The 22,437-nt window shown below is 43.3% G+C and overlaps 1 protein-coding gene across 2 annotated transcripts in view; it reads right to left on the bottom strand.

The window, feature by feature from the left end:
* KCNH8 (potassium voltage-gated channel subfamily H member 8) overlaps positions 1–22,437 on the bottom strand; it is a 175,608-nt gene that overhangs the window by 93,414 nt on the left and 59,757 nt on the right. For both annotated transcript variants that reach the window (XM_081881916.1, XM_081881917.1), the window contains exon 3: positions 4,572–4,703. In XM_081881916.1, coding sequence (XP_081738042.1) covers positions 4,572–4,703 — 132 coding nt within the window. The remainder of the gene's footprint in view (positions 1–4,571; positions 4,704–22,437) is intronic.

Below are 22,437 nucleotides of genomic sequence, written 5' to 3'. Positions count from 1 at the left end.
CAAGGAAAGATGTTGCCAGTGTTCATCTATAAGATCTGGAAGTAATTAATACATTTGGTGATTCAGCTAAGATTGCTTTGAATGTAAACACAGTTGACAAAGACGTAACCAGTATTAGAATCATTCCTATACATTACTCAACATAATGCAAGGGACTGAAATAACCCTTGCCAGGCGGTGACTGCTAAACTTTCATTTGATTCTTTGAAAGCAAAACAGCTTTTCTAAAATAGCACAGCACATTTCCTGCATGCTGTGGAAGAACCATCCTTTTTAGTCAGGTTATGCTAAATCTGGCGACAAATAGTGTCTCAAAGCAGTATTTGATTAGAGGATTTAAAAGGACGGGGGGGGGGGGAGAGAGAGAGGGAGGGAGGGAGGGAGGGAGGGAGGGAGGGAGGGAGAAGGTTGATTGACTTTAAAATGCATGACACTGAGTGTTATGGAAAACTCTTTGTATGGAACCTAATTAGCAGTGCAACTTGTGGATAATTGAAAAGTAATTTACTGCTTCTCGTTAAAAGTTACAAATTTAAATATCACTTGTGGAAATTTGCTGTTTCAAAATAATTGCCATGCCAATAGTGTACTGAATATATGAGCTGTTTTGTCAACTGTGTGTAGACTACTTTTATGGTGAATGTAGGGGGCCCTTGTATTAGCTGTACAATTCCACCTTTCTAGAATTCCTTCTCCCATTGCTGCTTTCGCAACATTCATATCATAATTGGCAACTGTTGATCAAACCCAGCCCACTTCGTCTTTTAAATCTGAGTCTCAATTGCTGTTTGCGTGACTGCAAGGGTAAGGTGAATAAGCAGTTTATAAAATTATGCATTGCATGGAGAAAATGGATGGATAAAAGTTTTCCTCCCTCTCTTATAATACTAGAATTCCTGGGCACCGAATGAAGCTGAAGATGTTGGACCACAGCCATGTCTGAGTATTCCAATAAAATGATCACAAATGACTTGAAGGCCTTTTCATAAGTTCCAGCCAAGCACACGCACCAAATGTTGGCAGGACAGAAAGAAAAAGACTCCAGAGGAGCTCAACATCTAGTCATGCTTGAACAGGACAACAGTTCTGTAGAAGGCAATATTTTCAAGTAACATGGTCCCAAGTTATTTAGGACATTCATTAAAGGTCAAAGCATCCACCACTACCTCTTCCTTAACCTGTCCTGAAACTTAACTGAAGACAAATAATCAGACCCTCCCAACAGAGTGCCTTTTCCTATATTGCATACTGGTAATACAAGTTCCAGAATCCCCGGTATTCTGTCAGTTTCCTGCTGGGATTTCTGGAACTTGTAGTCCTCAGCCGCATCGGGTAAGGACAGATTACACTGGAATTTAGAAGTGCCCAGTGCTACTGCTTTCCCCTTTTTCAAATTTCTGGGCCTTGGGCTAGGGCAAGGTTATGGCAGCTCATGGGATCAAGGAAGCATAGCCCTGTAATTCACAGCAGGCTTTGTGAAAGTCTGGGTTCAGTCCTTTTTCTTGAAGCATCACTGGTACCAGGGTCTTAGACTTGTAGGACCAGGAATCTGCAAGCCAGGTCTTGTTGTCTAGTAGCCAAGTGTAAAGTTCAGTACTCTACAGTGAATATGGCAGGAGTAAATTAGGCAAAAGGTTGGAAGAGTGAGGATGATGTTTCATCAACAACTATGATGGTGTGGGAAAATAAATAGGCATAAGATTTAGACATAATGAAGAGTCTCCACCAGAATAATAATATCCACATCGGTAATCATAGCTGGCAGATTACTGTGGCAACCCTAAAAAAATTTTTATTAACTATTATCCCCATGGAATTATTCTCCCCAGTGTATTGCTGCTTTATGAAATCAATTTTGTCTAGCTTTTTCTTTGCTCCTAATAGAAATTCAGCAGCAGCAATAATAATTATAACAAAAACCCGGAAGGTACATAGTAGAACCATAAATATTTACAGAAATCTTGATAATGTGTAACTGAATTTACCTGGCTAGCATTACTCATCTGAAAAATAAGGCTTTGGAAAACGACGATAATATTTTCTTTTCTAAACTATTCTGTAGTTCACAATTCTATCTATTTTTCCTAGGCATTCCTTGTATTTTATAAGCATGCAACTGAAAATACTGAATATTGGCAAAGGTCCAAAGAACCATTAAACTATTTTCATGAGCCCAAGGGATATTTTTGCTGCATTTCTTGAAAATGGTGTTGCTGTCAGGAGCTCGTCCTACTCTTGAGTAGGACCCTGGCAGAGACACATGCCCGACTAGCATGTTCTCTCCTTCCTGGCTGATCGTTCGGGAGCTTCAAAAGCTTTCTTCTGCCTGAACATCACAGCGACTGATGCCAACAGACATCAGCACACTTAGGGATCCACAGAGTCTTCACAGCTTGCGTAACAGAACTCAGCAACTCAGCATTTTGGCTAATCTACTTTATTTACATATAAACACACAGAGAGCACTGCAACGTGGCTCCCTCTCTCTCAGACAGCAAAGAGAAAAAGACCAAAGGACAATAGTCCCACTTCACGGAACACAGTAACACAAACATCCTGTCTCCGTCACTTCCCACACTGTGGAGTCAAAACATACACCGTCATGTGATAGACAACAATCCTATGACTGCAATCACGGAGCAGGAATCTTAACAGTTGCATGTTACCTGGTGCTGAAGCAGACTTTGTAACTGAGGATTCAAAAGCAGTTTATAGTGTAGCATGAGCCCAAACTGTACAAGAAAAGTCAAAAATTCCACTGGGCTATCACAACTGGTGTGTATGAAGACTTAGCAGATATGTGGACATCTGCCTTCATGCTCTATGTGACTTCATAGTGATCAGTTTCACCTGGAATACCACTGGCCATGAATTTGACACGTAAGATTAATCCAATAAGAAAAATCCCCATTTCTAATATTGCTAATTTTCGTTCTTGGATAAAATGCCTTTTTATTTCTCTAGAACAGCCATTCCATTTCTAAATGTTTGCTGTGGTAAATTACTGAACTGTTTACATTTTGCAGTAAAGAGACATAAACAATTAGGTATGCTAAATGTTTCTGGGGCATCTCACTTTTTGTAGTCTCTAATGCACTATTATAGGCCTTAATGACTCTAATGCTTCAAAGTGCACTAGATGAGTAGTGTCAGCTAAAAACAACTTTCAAAAGACTCTTATAAGTGATCTCCAAAATAATTTAACTGTTTCACAATTCCTCTGTGTTTTTTAACATTTACCTCAAGGATCTCTATACCTCCAGATTATTAATATATTTTAGCCTGTAAAAAGTTTTATACTTTTTGACATTGAATCAATAGGAAGCTTTCCTTAAACCTTATAAATAATCATTGCAGTTATTTCCATCTTTCATATGATATGTGAATTCTCAGGCCCTTTCCCCATTTTAATGAAACATTTATGATAAAATCACAACATGTGACCGTTTACCTCAGAGAATGTCAACCATTTTGAGCAAGTACTATGGGCACCATCATCCCCTCTTATCACCTCTCCTCTCCCTTAGATCACCTTCCTAAGAGATAGATGCCTTTTCAAGAGATCTGGGTAAAAGTCAGATCCCGTAGAATTGATCTGAGCCTTGAAAAAGCATACAAAGTTGAAAGAGGAAGTAGGAAAGAGAATTACTCTTCTGACATCCTCCTTCAGCTCTATGGGTTTTTCAAGGGAAAATCAATAACCAGCTCATGACAAAAAGGGACCGGGAGATGTGTGGGTGGTTCAGAGGCTTCATTGATGCTGCAGAAAGATGTCAAGGGCACCATAGTGCTTACAGGCGCCAAGTATTTGCACCCAGGAGAATTAGAGTAGCTACCCACTTCTCCAAGGCGCTGACTTGCCCCTCACATTGAGGGGACTCTGCGTTGTGTGACATGATTTGCATGTCATGCTCCCTCTATGTGTCCCACCCCTGCCCGGCGTGCAAGTGGTGCCCAGCGGCAGCGCGCAGTGGGAGGATGGCAGTCTGCTCCATATTGAGGGGGGCTCAGCCCCCTACCCACAAATATTGAGGGGGCTGAAGCGCCTTCCGTCCCCTATAGTTGGTGCCTCTGTCACACTTACTTTCAGAAACAGATGAAAACTATATGCCAGCCCTACTGGTGTCCAGAACATGGTCTGAGGACACATGATCTGGCCACATTTCTGAAGGTAAGCAAGTCTGGGTCTGCTCAGTGATGAATAGGAAACCACCTTGGAACGCCATGTAAGCTTCCTTGAGTTGCATGATGGGGGGAAATGTGGGATATAAACGTACTAAATATTAACTATGGTGTGATTTCAGTACGGAACTACTGCTGGACACATGTGAACTAAGCAATTGTGACACATGGAGCAGAGTCTCCTGCAATTCCAACAGTAAACAAGCAGTAAAGTTCTAATTTTCTAGGCTCAATATGGTTATAACACTGCAAATGACATAAATTCATGACATACCTTTTCCACTGAGTTAGAGCCTAGTCACTTCTACAGTAATGTACATTTTTCACTCTTGTTTCATGTCACACTTCTCTGAAAACATGTCCCCTTTTATTCTGGAAATGATACGAACCTTCTTTTTTATCTTCCAGAGAAACCTTCACTTTTGTATCCGTTATATCTTTGAAAGAGGATAGAAACAGAACTACATCGCCTTTCTCATTCTTAATAGGGACAATGTCCAAGAGGCACCAAAATGAAGACCCTGTAGGGGGGGAAAGAGAATATATTTAATTCAAACAGCAATCTTTTCCCTTCTTTGGTAGAAAAATATATTTAAAGAATGAAAATTACAAGTAACACAATTTTAAAAAATACCAAACCAAAACACCCATAACTTATCTAAAGGGTCAATAGTCAGGAAATCACAGATGTTCAGCTCCTGTAAATCTCTTTGCATCATCAGCTGAAGCTCAGTAATTCTGCTTCCTCTGAAAGCAAAGCATTAATTTAAACGCAATATGCATCTACTGGGATCATTAATAGTCTAATGAAGCTTTTTATTTCTCTTACATGGTATTTCCCTTTTAACTTGGCCTGTGTTTCCTATTTTAAAGAAATGCCCCCCCCCCAGTATGTTAACTTTGGCTTCTTAACCTCCTTTATTCACTATCAAATGCCATTACTTTAGATTATACCATCTCTCCCTCCTTGCCCTCCCCCTGGCATTGGTTACATTCCTGGCGTCTAATATATGACTCCACTGTTTCAAAGACATTCAAACTAATCACACTCTGCCTTAAAATAGAAACTAAAGCACAGCTCCTCAAATCTCAGCTGTTAAATACAGGCAAGTTGAAACTCATTAAATGCTTGATTTCTACACAGGAGAATATCTGATATCCCTCTGCCTACGGAAATTACTGTGATAAATGTCTTCTGTGCAGTGTGTTAATTGCACTATGGCAGCATGGCAGGATTGTTTAAACACACTAGTTTAAAATGCATACAATTACATGTGTTTAAAGTCACTAATTTTTATCCTGAATGAGTATGATGTATTTAATGCGCTGGCTGTGATTTTTATAGTCATACTACATGCTACTACTTAACATGATTAATCGTAGCAAGTTGCCATTCACACAAATATTTTATGCAGCAGGAGGAAATGACAACACTCCCTAGTTATTTCCAACAATATGCCTCGTGTGTTGAAGTAAATGGAATTCATGTACCAGGGAAATCGGGTCTGAATACACAACTACTGGACACACATTTTGGAAAGTGTCTCCCAAAGCAACAATAATACATCATAATAAAATGCAGTCAGGGCTCCTTGGGATTTTTCAGGGTAAAATCCCCCCCTGCTTAACCTCAGGTGAGTAATTTGTGTGTTCCTGTGGTATTATGTTCCTGATAGTCTATGGCAGGGCTTTTCTTTTCAGCTGGAACTCAGTTCTGGCACCTCTCAGGTGTTCATAGTGAGTTCTGGCACCTCTTTTTCTAGAAAAAATAGCACTGGACTATGAGGATTCTGACCCAAAGAAGGAGCAACCAGCTGGTTCAGGAACACCAGTGGTGCACCCTTTGGAGGTGCTGAACTGGGACTCTGACACTGAACTAGAGCTCCCAGGATCCAGAGACACTCAATTTAGCAACAAGCACTAATCCAGGCTTGCCAATCAGAAGGTCGGTGGTTTGAATCCCCGCGATGGGGTGAGCTCCTGTTGCTCGGTCCCTGCTCCTGCCACCTAGCAGTTCAAAAGCACGTCAAAGTGCAAGTACACCAGCTCCCTCAGCCAGTAAAGCAAGATGAGCGTCGCAACCCCAGAGTCATCCGTGACTGGACCCAACGGCCAGGGGTCCCTTTACCTTTACACCTGGGGTTTCACATACTCCAGTGTCAGTTTTCCAGTGCAGGCGGCATGGAAGGCACCTTTCCACACCCATTGTTTAATCTGGACACTGTGAAAAGTGAAGGTACAGGGAACCAGGCACAAGGCCTTTTTAGTAGTTGCACCCGCCCTGTGGAATGCCCTCCTGGCAGTGCCAGATTAGGTACTGGCCTATAGGCCCTACGCCTTTTAGGGGCCCCATGACAACGGCTCAAATAATATTGTTTAGGTTTATTTAAATTTTTGGTTGGTGAAATAAAAAACTTATTAGGAGATAATTTGCAAGCCCCCCTCTGCACCCCAATTTTGACTTCTTAGGGGCATCCACAGCGTTTAATCCAGCACTGCCTCTTGGCAGATGTCAAAGAGTTAAAAAGCTATATACCGTATTTTTCGCTCCATAAGATGAACTTTTTTCCTCCTAAAAAGTAAGGGGAAATGTGAGTGCGTCTTATGGAGCGAATAGCGCTGCACAGAGAGGTAGAGCTGCGCAGCGCACCTTCAGCGAAGCGGGAGGAGGAACGGAGCCCCTTCTGTTCAGCAACGCGCCTGTCCTGCGAAGCCGGAGGAGGAACAGAAGGGTCTCCTTCTGTTCCTTCTCCAGCTTTGCTGAAGGGGCGACATGCCTGTCCTGGCTTCTGCCTTAGCCGTGTGCAGCCTCTTCGGGCAGGGGGAGTGTTGTGTATTGAGTCAAAGGATTTTATATCTGTATTATTATTGTCTGTATTGCATTAGGGTAAAGTAACTGCCTTTTGGTTCCAGAGGGTACAGCTACTATTGGTTCATTTAAGCTGCTGTATTTGGATCCTCTGTCTTATTGGTTGCCTCCAAAAGGCAGGACTGTGATTGCCTGATATTGTTCCCTCCAAAATGTATCCCTTCTAGCTAGTTCCCTGTCCCTATAAATGTAGCTCTCCCCTCCTCAGGTTTCAGTCTTGTTGCTTTAATAAAGAAATGTTACTAGAGAAGTGTCTCCAGCATATTATGTCAAGAGAGCTGAAATCACAAACCCCACGTCACAACAACTGGCGACGAAGGTGGGATCCGGAATGCTGAGGAGCGGTTAAACGCAGCCCTGCCTCAGAGTCCGGATTGTAGCTAAGAACAAGACTCACTGGCCAGCTGAGAAGACGACCCTGCCCACAGGACAATGGAGAGTCCAAGGGTATTGGAGCCCTTCCAGCCATCAGAGCCCCACACGTGGGAAGACTGCGTCGAACGCTTCGAGTTCTTCGCAGTGGCTCAAGGGATCACCGATGCCAGCAAAAGAAGGGCCACATTCCTGAGCTACTGTGGGCCTGAGACCTTCAAGCTGGCCAAGGCATTGCTTGCCCCAGCGAAGCTAAGTGAGACATCTCTCAAAGATATTCTTGCCTGCCTAACAAGCCATTTAGCGCCTACTGAGACCAAGATGGCCCGGCGGATGGAGTTTCATAAGAGGCAGCAGCGTGCTGGGGAGTCTATATCTGCATTTCTAGCTGAACTGTGGAAGCTCGCTCAGCACTGCGACTTCCAAGATCTAGAAGAGACTCTCCTCGATCGGTTTGTCGGTGGTCTGAGCAGCAAGAAAGCCAGAAGACGCATCGTGGCTAAAGAAGAGGTTACCCTTGCTTCAGCCTTGAAGGACACCACCGCCACGGAGAATTATGAAAGAGAGGAGCTTGATGCCAGTCGCAGGGCCCCTAAACCACAGATAGAAGTTGCGCATGCCATGGACGAGCTAGAGGCTACTCCGAGCCAGAGCCCAGTCCGTGGCGTCGAGTCAGTGCGTCAGGCCTGCACAGTGCACAAAGATCACCGAGGCAGGTGCCCTGGTTGTGGCGGAAACCATGAGCGGAAGAGTTGTCGTTTCTAGGATGCTATGTGCCGGACGTGCAGAAAGACAGGTCACATCGCCAGGGTCTGTAGATCGGCGGCGTTGGGAGCGACAGGAGCACCTAGACTGGAGCATCGCAGATCGCCCACAGCAAACCATGTTCTAAAGGACTGCCACTACGTAACGGAGATCAACGGGAGGGTCGTGCAGTTTCCAGCGCAAGGCAAGGCACACGTCAAGGTGAAGATTGAGGGTCAGCTGTGCGACATGGAGGTGGACTCCGGATCTGGATTCACTATCGTGTCGGACCAGACCGCGAGGACATTCTTCCCCAGGGGTAAGTTGCCCCCTCTGGAGCCCTTTCCGGCAACTTTGCAGTCATACTCAGCGGGCCGCATCCATGTCATGGGAATGTGTGCCGTGAGAGTACAGTTCCGGGACAAACAGGCGGTACTCAAACTGGTGATTGCGAAGGGCAGTCACCCCAGTCTCCTGGGCACTGACTGGTTCCCCGCCCTGGGACTGAGTATATCAGGGCTTAATTCAATCCAAACCTGCCCTGAGATGAGCGAGGCATTATGCAAAGAATTTGCTGGTCTCTTTAATGGAAAACTGGGTTGTTATAAAGGGCCCCCAGTTGACTTCGAATTGGACCCTGGGGTGGCCCCAATCCGACTCAAACCAAGGCGAGTGCCATTTGCACTGCAACCCAAGATCGAAGCAGAGCTGGATAAATTGGTCAAGCAGGGAGTTCTCTCACCCGTGGACTCCGCTAAGTGGGAGACTCCAATCGTCACGCCCCTTAAAGCAAATGGGGAAGTCAGGATCTGTGCTGATTACAAATGTACTATCAATAAGGCACTCAGAGGAAACTCATACCCCATTCCAGTCGTATCACATCTGTTGGCTAAACTGGCTGGGGGCAAGGTGTTCGCCAAAATTGACCTGGCACAAGCTTACCAACAGCTGCCAGTAACCCCACAATCAGCGGAAGCACAGACTATTGTCACACATAAAGGGGCGTTCAGAGTTAACAGATTACAATTTGGAGTTTGTGTGGCCCCAGGGATTTTTCAAGGGCTCATGGAACGCCTGTTAAGAGGTCTGCCGGGGGTCTTGCCATTTTTTGATGACGTTTTGATTGCTGGAAAAGACCCACAGGAACTGGTTGCGCGTGTCTGTGCAGTGTTGCTCAAGTTCAAGGAGGCGGGGTTGCAACTAAAAAAGGAAAAATGCAGTTTTGGGGTACAAACTGTGGAATTCTTGGGGTTTAAAATTGATGCATCAGGCATCCACCCCACAGATGCTAAGGTTAAGGCCATCATCGAGGCACCACGACCACAGAACAAGACGGAGTTGCAGTCATTCCTGGGACTTATTACCTTTTATCATTCGTTCTTACCCCAGAAAGCTTCAGTAGCTGAACCATTACATAGACTGTTGCAGAAAAAGAATGTGTGGCGATGGGGGCAGGAGCAGCAGAAGGCTTTTGACTCCTTGCGAGGAATGCTGAGTAGCAAGAGCGTCCTGGCTCATTATGATGAATCGAAGCCGCTGGTCCTGGCATGTGATGCCTCTCAATACGGCCTGGGGGCGGTGCTGAGTCATAGGGAACCCGATGGGTCAGAAAAGCCCATCTCTTTCTATTCCCGTACGTTGTCGCCCACGGAGCGCAACTATGCTCAAATTGACAAAGAGGCGCTTGCAATTGTGGCAGGAATCAAAAAGTTCCATGATTATGTGTACGGTCGTCATTTCTCCATTGAAATGGACCACAAACCACTGTTGGGGTTGTTCAACCCGAACAAACAAACGCCACAAATTCTCTCCCCCAGAATGTTGCGTTGGTTTATATTCCTGAACGGGTTCCAGTACACCTTGACCCATGTGCCGGGGAAACCGTTGTGCCACGCTGATGCGCTGAGTCGATTGCCCCTTCCTGGCGGGAGCAATGAGGATCCTGCTCCAGTGGAGCACATAATGATGCTGGAAACACTTCCGGGGGCTCCTGTAACGGCTACTGATATTGCTGAGAAAACGAGGAAAGATGCTGTTCTCTCCCGTGTGCTCACTTGGGTGGGGAGGGGGTGGCCAGGTGGTCCGCATGAAGACAAATTCAGGCCTTATGCGACAAGGCAGCACGAGTTATCCATGCATAAGGGTTGTCTCCTGTGGGGAGATAGGGTGATCATCCCAGCACCACTGAGAAACAGGGTTCTTGAGACGCTTCACATGGGACACCTGGGAATGGTCAGGATGAAGTCGCTAGCCCGATGTTATGTGTGGTGGCCTGGAATGGACCAGAACATAGAACAATGGGTACGAACATGCAAGGCATGCCAAGAGGTGCGGCCAGAAGTGGCCAGAGCACCAGTTCACTGGTGGGAGCAGTCCAGATCTCCCTGGAGCCGGCTGCACTTAGATTTTGCTGGGCCATTCCAGGGGAAGGTCTTTTTGGTTATCGTCGATGCATATTCCAAATGGTTAGAAGTGGCGATGGTCCCTAGCATGGCATCAGCTGCCGTAATCAAGGTGTTGAGGCCGCTGTTTGCAACCCACGGGTTACCTGAGACCATTGTATCAGATAATGGGGCAGCTTTTGTATCCCAAGAATTCAGGGCATTCTTGGCTGATAACTTCATAAGAGGGGTCACATCCGCGCCCTTTCACCCATCCTCCAATGGGCAGGCGGAATGCATGGTAAGAACAGCCAAAGAATCCATTGTGCGCTTAATGGAGGGTAACTGGTCAGCTCGCATCGCGCGAATGTTATTTTTGCAGCATGCGACGCCATGTACTGCGACGGGCAAGTCGCCAGCTGAGCTGCTCTTGGGTAGAAGATTGGTAACGGTGCTGGATTATGTCCACCCGGATAAAATGCCAAACCGTAATTCAAGAGCAAACCCCCAGGCTGAGACTGACACAACAAGGTATTTCGCCCCTGAAGATCTGGTCTGGGTGAGGAACTATTCACGAGGTTCGCGGTGGGTGGCTGGTGTGGTCACCCGGGCTAGTGGACCTGTGTCCTATTATGTGACCTTGGAAAATGGGCAAGTTTAGAAGAGACATATAGATCAGCTGAGGCGCCGGGCGCTCAGCAGGGAGGAGTCTGATAATTCATCCCTGGCTAACGACACAGAGCTGCAAGACCAGAGTGAAAATGGCCCAGAGGTGAAATCACCAGGGGCTTCAGCAAATGAACCAGGGTCTGCTAGTCCTCAGGATGACGAGGTGCAGGTAGGGGACCCTGAGATGTCTGGGACTCCATCTGTTCCTGACAAAACCCCTATAGCAGCCCCCCTACCACAGGTGACACCCAATCCAGAACCGGCAACACCTGTTGTCAGGAGATCAAGTAGAAGTTGTACCTGAGAGATTACGTCTGCTGTGCTCACTAGGGGGGGGGGAGGGGTGTTGTGTATTGAGTCAAAGGATTTTATATCTGTATTATTATTGTCTGTAATTGCATTAGGGTAAAGTAACTGCCTTTTGGTTCCAGAGGGTACAGCTACTATTGGTTCATTTAAGCTGCTGTATTTGGATCCTCTGTCTTATTGGTTGCCTCCAAAAGGCAGGACTGTGATTGCCTGATATTGTTCCCTCCAAAATGTATCCCTTCTAGCTAGTTCCCTGTCCCTATAAATGCAGCTCTCCCCTCCTCAGGTTTCAGTCTTGTTGCTTTAATAAAGAAGTGTTACTAGAGAAGTGTCTCCAGCATATTATGTCAAGAGAGCTGAAATCACAAACCCCACGTCACAACAGGGAGCCTTCATCCCGCTGCCCTGAAGAGGCTTGGCACGGTTATCCCAGAAGCCAGAACAGCCACACGGTATCCCAGAAGCCAGATCCCTCTTGCTGTTCTGGCTTCTGGGATTCAGAATAATTTTTTCTTGTTTTCCTCCTCCCAAAACAAGGTGCACCTTATGGTCTGGTGCGTCTTATGGAGCAAAAAATATGGTAATTTCTCGTAGGCATCTGAAGGCAGCTCTGTTTCGGGAAGCTTTTAATGTTTGATGCTGTGTTTGTGTTGGAAGCCAACCAGAGTGGCTGGGGCAACCCAGTCAAATGGGGAGTAAAAGAATTACTATTATTATTATTATTATTTATTTATTTATTTATTTATTTATTTATAATTATTAATTATTAATATTATTAAAGGTGGAAGCAGACTGAGAGACGATAGAGTGCTAGACTTTAGGCTAGAGGATTGCTCCTAGCAACAGGGTACTCCATTGCCCATACACAAGAAGGTCCCATAGACTAAGTATAGGCAGACCCATCAGTTTATGTTTCTCTCTGTTTCTCATTTTTTCAGACTTCAGTTCAGTTCTTCCCATTTGCATATCAGTTTGCATTTAGAACATAATAAAATATGGACCAAACAGAAGACAAATTAGGATTCAATACCTTGGCAACGCAAACTGTTTGACCATATAATAATGATAATAAACAGAAGCAGCGTTTATTTACAACTCTGAGAAGAAAACATATGGCTCTGTTTTATCTTCAAAATCATTATTCCAAAAAAATAACAATAAAAAGAGACTCTTTCAACAAATCTCTTAATTTTTCTCCTCGAGTTACTTCTTGAGAAATGAGTAAATTTTACCAGCAATGAATGAATGGGTTTATTATAATCACTGACTTGTTTCACATAAATGAAACACGTAATAGTTAACACTGTTTAAATAAAACAGTCAGTTGCAGCAAAAGCAAATAAACCACCAACATTAAATTAACATTAAACTAGGACTGTAGCTAAATAAGATGCATGTTAAACTGAGCAATTCAATGTCTCCAAATTATTATTTTTCCAGTCTGGATTGTCTGTGTGGATTTCTAGTGTTCTGGAATACTCAGTGCTTGCAGCAGCAATTAATTCTAAATCATCAGTGTCAGTGTCTCTCCTTTTAAATATGCCAAAAGAGTTATCTTCAAATGAAGCTGAATGTCACATCCTGCCATTTCTTTAATTTTATTTAGAGCTCCTCTATAACCATAGCAGCTGGGGAGGCTGCCTTGCTTGCACCTTGGGAATATGGCGGGTTGCTGGCACCAACCAAGAGCGGAAGGTATGAGGCAGTGGGAGTTCGGGGTGGGGCAGGTGCTGCATGGAAACCAATCCAATGCTTTTAATGTCGCATCTGCACTTGCACCTACTCCATGCCGAGATCTCTTTAGAAATGTACACCGTATTTTTCCATCTATAAGACGCCCCCTATTTTTGAGGATTCCAATTTAAGAAAATGAGGGGAGATACTATCCATGTATAAGACGAGCCCAGATTTTGAACATTATTTTAGAGTAAAAAAACAGTCTTATACACGGAAAAGTATGGTATTTATAAAAAGTAAGGTTCATGAAAAGTTTTAAATTTAATGAAATGCTCACAGATGTTTTGATGGATGAAAGGGCATTAGGATCTTGTTGTATTGATCTTTTTTGAAACCAACCTTAATTTGGCAACATTCCCTATATTCTTGTTTTATCTGTGCTGCAATATCAATTAGGAAAGCATGTGTCCTCAAGCCGTGTGCCAGATCACGATTCAAGGCACTGTTTTTTTTATTATTATTTAATTTTGTTCATAGCATGATGAACTTGCAGCAATAGTATTAATAAAATAATACAGAACATACATCCTAAATATAAGCCAACATCAATGATGTAAGAGAGAGAAGATACCAGATTCACCAACGAGCTGAAATCAGATTAAACCTCTGAGGGACTAGCTGAAAAAAAATCAATAACTTTTAGTACTTGTTGAATGGCGGAAGTCAGAGACCTTCACATTGTCCTTGCTTTCACATCTTGACTAGTTTCATTTTTAAAGTTTCTAACACATAGGAAAATAACTATGTTAAATAAACGCAATTATTTGTACACTACTAGTGTGTGAGAAATCCAGTGGCTATTGCATTTCAAAGGGGGGGGGAGTTATTGTTTTTTAGAAAGCTTTTCACAATAAATAACTTCCTTTGCCTCAGCTAGTACACACAAAAGGCACTGCCTCTGTCAATAATCACTGTCTGACTAAGATCTCCTTCATAGATTTATATTTATGCATTCTGTTTATTGCCCTTAGCTACTGTCTGAGGAGAGAGAGATCTCACCCCCTCTTCACAGTAAGAGCCTAATGTTAAAAAAACCCCGCTTGAACATCCTCAGAGCTGTGAACTCGGTAAGGGTAAAACGAGACAAGAGCTGGTGGATTTAATATTATACAAAGTCACAATATTTCTTTTGTATCAAAATTCAACCAGCACGGAATCCTTTTCAAACCAGGTGAGCACAAGCCCTTGAAGCCAAACTTACGGAGGCCACATGCCAGCCATAGGCAAAGGCAGCAGCGAAGTGGGCACAGCAACAAAATTTACTTCCACATTCCTCTCTATCCTCCAGCCAGACAAATAAGAAGCATGATGTCAGGCTTCAGGGAATCGAATCCCTCCCCCAGAGGCAGTAAATAAGCAGATCAAACAAAAGGAGCGTTCTTACCAGTTAGTTTCTTTCATAATCACAGCGAGAGAGAAAAGGAATGCATACCTCTCTAGAAATGGTGTTGCTCCCAGTACAGGTTTACCCCCTCCATCCCCATTAATCTACATCACTCCTATGTTGGGTAATCTGAGTTTCTTGCCGCTGAGCTCTCTGTTCTATCATTCTCAATGCCCGTCTAGTCTTAGGCGAAGGTGGGTAAGGAATGCTGTCCAGGAATCTGCCAACTGTCTCTCTCATGGTGTTTCCTCTTCTAGCTGTTCCTCACCCAGTATTTCCCAGCTTTCCCCCTCTGGACTATGCCCCTCTGCAAGCTACTGTTCTAAATCAATACTGTCCTCCTGCTGCCCTTGGGAAGGTTCAGGAGAAGGGGGGTGGCCCCCACCATTCCTCCCCAATCCAGCCCCTGACACATGATTAGAGTTTGAGGATGTATTTGTGGCCAGGCAAAAACACTCAAGGATGCCAATGAGCGTTTGGCCTGAGGATAAGGGGTGTGTCCTGAGGAAGGGTATTCCCAAGAGCCAGGCAGAGCGGCCTGGAGACTGCAAATAACCCTTGATTTCAGTAGCAGATTTCATCGTCAGCTAAATCTCCCACCCTCTCCTTCTGCATCAGACCATAGTGAACATAGAGTAGAAGTGAGAGATCCCACCTCCTCTTCACTGCCTGCAACACATGGAAAAATCAGGAAGAGTTTTCCCTTCAAGACAGGGATCAGGAAGAGGATGGTTAACCTCGGTTGGTGCCATAGCACAAATAAGATCACACCAAGATGTGGCAGGTTAGGTTTCCTCAACATGGCATTCAATACATTGAATTTCTGCCTGCTAACAATCTGGGGATGAAGCTCCTAAAGGTAAATTGTAACAACAGTGACATTTTACACAGAAGAAGCTGGAAGCTGGCTGCGGTAGTCATCTTTGCCACATTAAGTTCATAATGGGATTTTACAGCATGGTGAGGAATTACATGCTTAGAGAGTATTATTCTTCCAGATTTAGCAGATGAAACTGCACAGTCATATCATCCAGCCAGAAATTGTTCAATAAAAGGAATGCGAGTAACTCTCAACTTGTAAGTTATCAGGTTGTATTTGCTGCTTTTAATACTGCATGTAACCACAGAAGCCCAATTCTCTCTCTCTCTCTCTCTCTCTCTCTCTCTCTCTCTCTCTCTCTCTCACACACACACACACACACACATAAACACAATGCAGAAGGCTAAAGTGAGCAAGGGGAGGAAGGCTGTAACTTTTGATCCCAATGTCGCCATGACTCCAACCCAAGCATGCTTACACTTTGCTAACTCTCTCCCTCTGATTTACGCACATTTGGCAATCATCTGACCGCCATAAGCTCTTCCATGGGCTTTAATAGGGCTTAATAAATGGAAATTAGTGATGTATGGAAGTGAGAGCTGGACCATAAAGAAGGCTGATCGCCGAAGAATTGATGCTTTTGAATTATAGTGCTGGAGGAGATTCTTGAGAGTCCCATGGACTGCAAGAAAATCAAACCTCTCCATTCTTAAGGAAATCAGCCCTGAGTGCTCACTGGAAGGACAGATCATGAACTGAGGCTCCAATACTTTGGCCACCTCATGAGAAGAGAAGACTCCCTGGAAAAGACCCTGATGTTAGGAAAGATTGAGGGCACAAGGAGAAGGGGACGGCAGAGGACGAGATGGTTAGATAGTGTTCTCGAAGCTACCAGCATGAGTTTGACCAAAGTGCGGGAGGCAGTGGAAGACAGGAGTGCCTGGCGTGCTCCTGCACCATGGGGTCATGAAGAGTCGGACACGACTAAATGACTAAACAACAACAAATGGAAATACCTTTGTTGCTTTTGGAAGGGCTGATACATATACAGCAACTAATAATGAAAAATACATAGTGTACTGTGTGGCTTATGGTGTACCCTGCCCCAGTACACACCTGACTACAGACAACCCCCTATTTGCATGGGAGTTGCATTCTGGGTCATCACGTGTGGCCGTGAAGCATGCATAAGCCTGCTCCACCCTGTTATGCCTCTGCCCCATTCTGCTTCCTTTTGTGGCCATGATGCACTCATGCATGGCCATGCATCAAATGGACATGGGTAAATTGGTTGTTGCCTGCATACAATGGATATATGTGTGAAGGAAGCAATCCACCACCTGCTACAACTCTGGGTTAGCTGCTCAGTTGGTACAAGGTTGTGAGTTTGAGCCCCATGATGAGCAAAAGATGCCTGCTTGCATTGCAGGGGTGGTAATTAATAATAATAATAATAATAATAATAATAATAATAATAATATATTTATACCCTGCCCATCTGGACAGCTCCCAACAAAAACAAATCATCATTAAAAATACATCAAAACATCAGTCATTAAAAACTTCCCTAAACAGGGCTGCCTTCAGATGTCTTCTAAACGTCAGATAGTTGTTAATTTCTTTGACATCTGATGGTACGGCATTCCACAGGGTGGGCGCCACCAAGAAGGCCCTCTGCCTGGTTCCCTGTAACTTCACTTCCCGCAGTGAAGGAACCACTAGAAGGCCCTGGGCGCTGGACATCAGTGTCCAGGTTGAATGATGGGGGTGGAGAAGCTCCATCAGGGTTGGATTAGATGATCCTCACAGTCCTTTCCAACTCTACAATTCTATGATTCTAACTGCACCCATCCCAAAGGTAATTTTTTTTGTTTGCAGGAGGGGGGGGCAATGACTAAATTAGGATTTTTATGTATAAATACGGAATATTTGAAAGCTCCTTGAGTTATCTATCTATCATCTATCTATCTCTCTCTCTCTCTCTCTCTCTCTCTCTCTCTATCATCTATCTATATCTATCTATTTATCTATCTATCTATCTATCTATCATCCATCTATCTATCTATCTATCTATCTATCTATCTATCTATCTATCTATCTCTATCATCTATCTATCCCACCTGTCCCTCCAAGAATATCAAGGTGGTGTACATTACTCCCCCCCACACCATCTAGTCCAGAACACTAACTACTACACTACACTGGCTTTCAATATAAACATTAAGAATTCAGTTTTACTTGGGGGGCTGTCAGGAGGGGCAAGCGTCATTCCTACTCATTTCTATCCATTCTATAGGATACAAATAACTTTCTCTCTCTCGCATTCTCTCTCTGCTTGTTTTTATGTCTCCCTCTTTATCTCTGAAATGTAAAATTGTTCGGGAGCAATTATGTAAGAGAGGAATAAAATCCAAGTTACAAGAGAACGAAGGGGTTATTGACTCAGGGCAACTAACTATGTAAAACTGTTCATAAGAAAATACCATTATATAATAAGTTATCATCCTGCTTGCTTCATAGATTATCTGTAAATATTTCTGCCAGAGATCTTAAGAGCAAAGGAATTAAAAGCTAGACTAGTCCAGAGGTCCTTCTAACTTGGCATCAATCCTGAAGAGGGCTAAAATTGCTGAGAAGCCTTTGCTGGCACACACTGCAAAAAGCTCACTTAAAGCCCAAGTAAGTAAATCATAAGAATGTAAGGACTCAAATACATTGATAAGACCAGTGCTTTTCTTCTGGGGGGACGCAGGGAACGTATACCCCTAAACATTTTGTGAATCTAAGTTTGGCCTCATTGAGGGGCAGTATTTCAATATGAGCAGGAAAATGAGAGTACCCCTAAACATTTTTTGTTAGAAAAAAAAGCACTGGGTAAGACTTGACTTCCTAGCTCAAGCCATTTTGACTGTTCCTTCATCAACACAGCATGCTTTTTAAACAAAAAAAACCCCCATGTTTTGACAGTGTAATGCTTGCTGTCCGATGATATTACAGCCAAGAAACCCTCATTGAGAATGAATGAATTGGCAAACATTATAACTCAACAGATAGGACTGGCAGCCTGGTGGTCGCCTGGGCTAATGCCATACCTATTGAAATCCTCTGTGGATTTATGCATTTCCCAACTAATTATTACTATCATTCATATTGTATAGTACTTTTACACCATGTCCCAAGATAAAATTACAGTGGGGAACAAATGGAGCCCACCCCTTGCCTCTGGTTTCCTATTAAGCCCTTTATTAGTGGTGTGATATGCAACAAAGAAACAGGCGTTTTTAGCAGTGCATTCCATTTATTGAATGTTTTCCCTACAGAGGCTTGGCCAGCACGCTGCTGGTTTCTTGGAGCTAGGCTGAAACATTTTTGTTCATGCAATCTCCTGCTTCTTTTAAAAAGTAAGGGTTTTCTCCAATGTTTTAGTGTTGCATTTTATATTTAACTCACTGTGTTGTATGTACATCACCCTGGAATTATAAACAGAGTGCTACAAACATGTTTTAAAGAGCATTGTAAAAATGGTAGGGTCTCTCTCTGTGTGTGTATGTGTACCCAATATGAGAGAAAAATCTGGTACATGTATTAAAGAAATATCTATAAACTTACATGCAAATACATTTCCCCCACCACTATCCTCCAAGAGCCCTGCAGAGGACTGTCCCGTGTAAAGAAGAAGATACGGCCATCCTAAGCTTAGGACCTATAGCCTATCAAATTATTTTTGCCGCCTGAATCACAAAATCCCATAAGCACCTCATCACCTGTCAGCAAAATGATGGTGAAAACAACAATAACCATCAACGACAATAAATTAAATAATAAAAGAAATTAAAGAACAGACAACTCCTGCCCATTCATGATGCACAAAATCAGCTACCAAAGGCAGCCATCTCACTATGGTCTGCAAAACACCCACACCCAACACTCCTGACTGCAACAAAATCCACCCTTTTTAGCACACGACACTCCATTGACCACTCTCTCTATGATCCCTGTACACAATGAAAGTCCACACTGAACTTTAAAAGCTAAGAGTTTACAGAAGATGCTGAGGTTGGGACCGCCTGCCTGACTCCAGCGTAGACCCAAACCCTCCTGAGCTAGTGGAACTAGTTGTGTTGTTCTCTTGATTCTGACCTACTTGTGTATTACCTGAGTTTTCAGAAGTTGGCAGGTGCCTTATTTTGAGCTCCTTTTAATCTAGAATGAAGACATAGATCACATCCACACCAGGCACTCGTACAGCATTAACAGCCATGCCTTCTCCCCCCAAAACCCTAGGAAGTGTCGTTTGTTAAGGGTGCTGGGAATTGCAGCACTGTGAAGGGATGCCGAACAACTCAGCATCAGTTCCCACTATTGTTTGGCAGAAGCCATGACTATTAAAGTGGTATAAGAGTGCTTTAAATGAGTGGTGTGGATGTGACCAGGGATGAAAGCAATACAAGCTGTAGATGAGCACCTGGTCAGAATGTGAACAAACAAACAAAAAAACATTGCAATTTACTGATGGTATAAAGCAACTGGCAAAGATATAACTGAGCTTTCAAACTAAGCTTTTGAGTTTTTGTCTTGCCAGATAAAAGAGCACTTTTAGAATATCTGTTCAATATCTAATAGAAACAAAATATATCAAGAAAATGTAGCCATTATAGTAAATACTTACTATATTTCCTAATAGCATTTTACATAGCTCAGTTCTGTGCTTATTATTCAGTGTTTAAAATGCTCTGTATTATAAATTCGGATATGTGCCTGAAATCACTGCTTGGTCTCTAGGCAAGCCTGTACTGAAAGTGTGTCAGGGCTGTCAATTAGAGAAGTCAAACTTCCTCCTGGTTCTAGGTTTAAAATTACAGAACAGTTTCACAATATTTCACTTTTTTCCTATTATGTCCCAAGGCTTTTTTGCTTCTAAAATAGCTCATGTAATGTATTAAAATAATAACACCACTTGATATGAAAACTTACATCCATTACTGTTATACTGTACCTCCCCAAGTTTCATTACAGGAGACACAACAAAGGTAAATAATAGTTCTTTCCCCCAGTTCATTTGCTTTTTTTGCCAGGTAAGAGCAATACTGGAAAGCTATCCTATCACCTTAATTTTAACGATACTTCTGCCCCAAGCATGCTGCCTGCAAGAAATGCATATTAAAAGGAGATCAGTATGTCTGTATCATTAGGAAAATCTGGCTCCAAACACTCTGACTGTACCATGAAACAACCTGGGAAGCAGATTCCAAAGGTCGTACCCATTTCCTGCTTCTAATCTCTATTTCTCAATGTCATTAACAAACAACTTTGGTTCTTTTCGTTTTGCATCATCAACAGCAAATTTATAGCTGAAAGGAAGAAGAGGCTGTGTTTGTTCAGCGAAATTAGTTCTTCCATGTTGAACCATTACTTGTTTTCAACCTGTGTACAAATGCTATCCTTCCATCTAAAAATGGAACGCTGAAAGACCCACTTGATACTTTGCAACAATCAGGAAGTATTCAACTGAGTAACAGGGTTCCTGTTAACCTGCTGAAACTGGTGGGTGAATGTACAAAGGCTAAGCACTAGGTCTTTCTGGGTTTTTTTTCCCCAATTCAAAAACTCTGGACACACAGTGGGCTCTCCCCTTTTTGAACTGGAAAACTTGAGAAATGCTTAAGTAAACATGTTACTGCATTGCTTCCTCCATTCACCAAGCTCTCCTGCTGCTGTATAGCCTAGTTCGCTGGCCAGCCCCCACCGAAATGAACAGAGAATTGTGTTATAGTAGTGATTGTCTACCCTTCCATATTGTAATGCTTAGTCATTGACATGCATAATGGCTCTGAAACTACTGGTGCAAGAGGATTGCTCATATTCAGGCAGTATTTGTAAATTATTTATCTCTACATATTATCTTTCTTGCATCAGTTTTCCAGGAATATGGTTTAGAGATGCAGTGGCACGTCTTCCTTCAAATGCGAATGCTGTCAAAGGGCATGATTCTGCTGAATTTTCATGAAGCATCCCTGCAATGCTACATTTTAAAGGTATACTCCATTAATGTCCTGGCAACTTCACTAAACTTTGTGCCTTTTCCTTTATGGTGTGGGTGTGGGTGTGTGGAGAGAGATGATTCTCTAGTACCATAAACACAGTGTTGTTTCTCTCTTTGGTGTGTATGAATTTGGAGTAAGATTTTCTCCTGTGCAGAAAGCCTCCAGAATGCCTCTATCCACTCACACAGGGAACTGGGACCAATGGAGGCTTCCTGTTGGAGAAAGGAGATAGGGAAGTGATTCCCCCATGTCCCTCAGGGCCACCTTTTGTTTTGAAGGGTCCCACAAACTGCCAGAGTAGGGCACACAGGCATGCAGAAAGGAGGAATCAGTGAAAATTATAAACCCATCCCCTTTTCCCAGCACCAGCAGAATTAACAGAATTCCATGAGTATAAAACTTGGGGAAACGTTTCCAGAACATACTCCCCCCCCCCTTCAAATAAGAGCTGTGTTCTGAGCTGAAATATATTTCCACAGCAAAGAAGTTGATTCCCCTCTTTTCCCTGCTTATTGCTGCTACCCTTTTTTTTTATCTCCTTTTCTTTGCAAACCAGGAATAGGAACAGAGTCTCTTCCTCCTTTTTGTTATCCAGCAGCCTCACATGTCTAGCTTGCTTCTTCAAGGGACAATGACACATTTCCTCATCAAAATATTCCAAATAACATTTGCTACGTGTCATCAGTATAGACATGTGAAACCACCTTCAGGAGTTTTTATAGCCTTACTGAAACTCCTTTTGCTTCTGTTGAAATTCCTCAAAAAATCCCCACTATTTCAAACAGGAACTTCCAAATCGACTTTTGAAATTTCAGAGACAACTACAAATTTAAAAATAAAGCATTCCTGTGGCTAGATGTGGTGTTGCCTGCAGTCCATTAGCTCTGAAGACTTGCTTGTTGTGGGCTCTGTAATCAGATCTGTTA

Source organism: Podarcis erhardii (genome assembly GCF_964252035.2).
Source record: "Podarcis erhardii genome assembly, chromosome: 12".
NCBI classification, from domain to species: Eukaryota; Metazoa; Chordata; class Lepidosauria; order Squamata; family Lacertidae; genus Podarcis; species Podarcis erhardii.
Note: the sequence above shows the minus strand (reverse complement) of the source record. Positions and strands in the feature narration are given on the sequence as shown.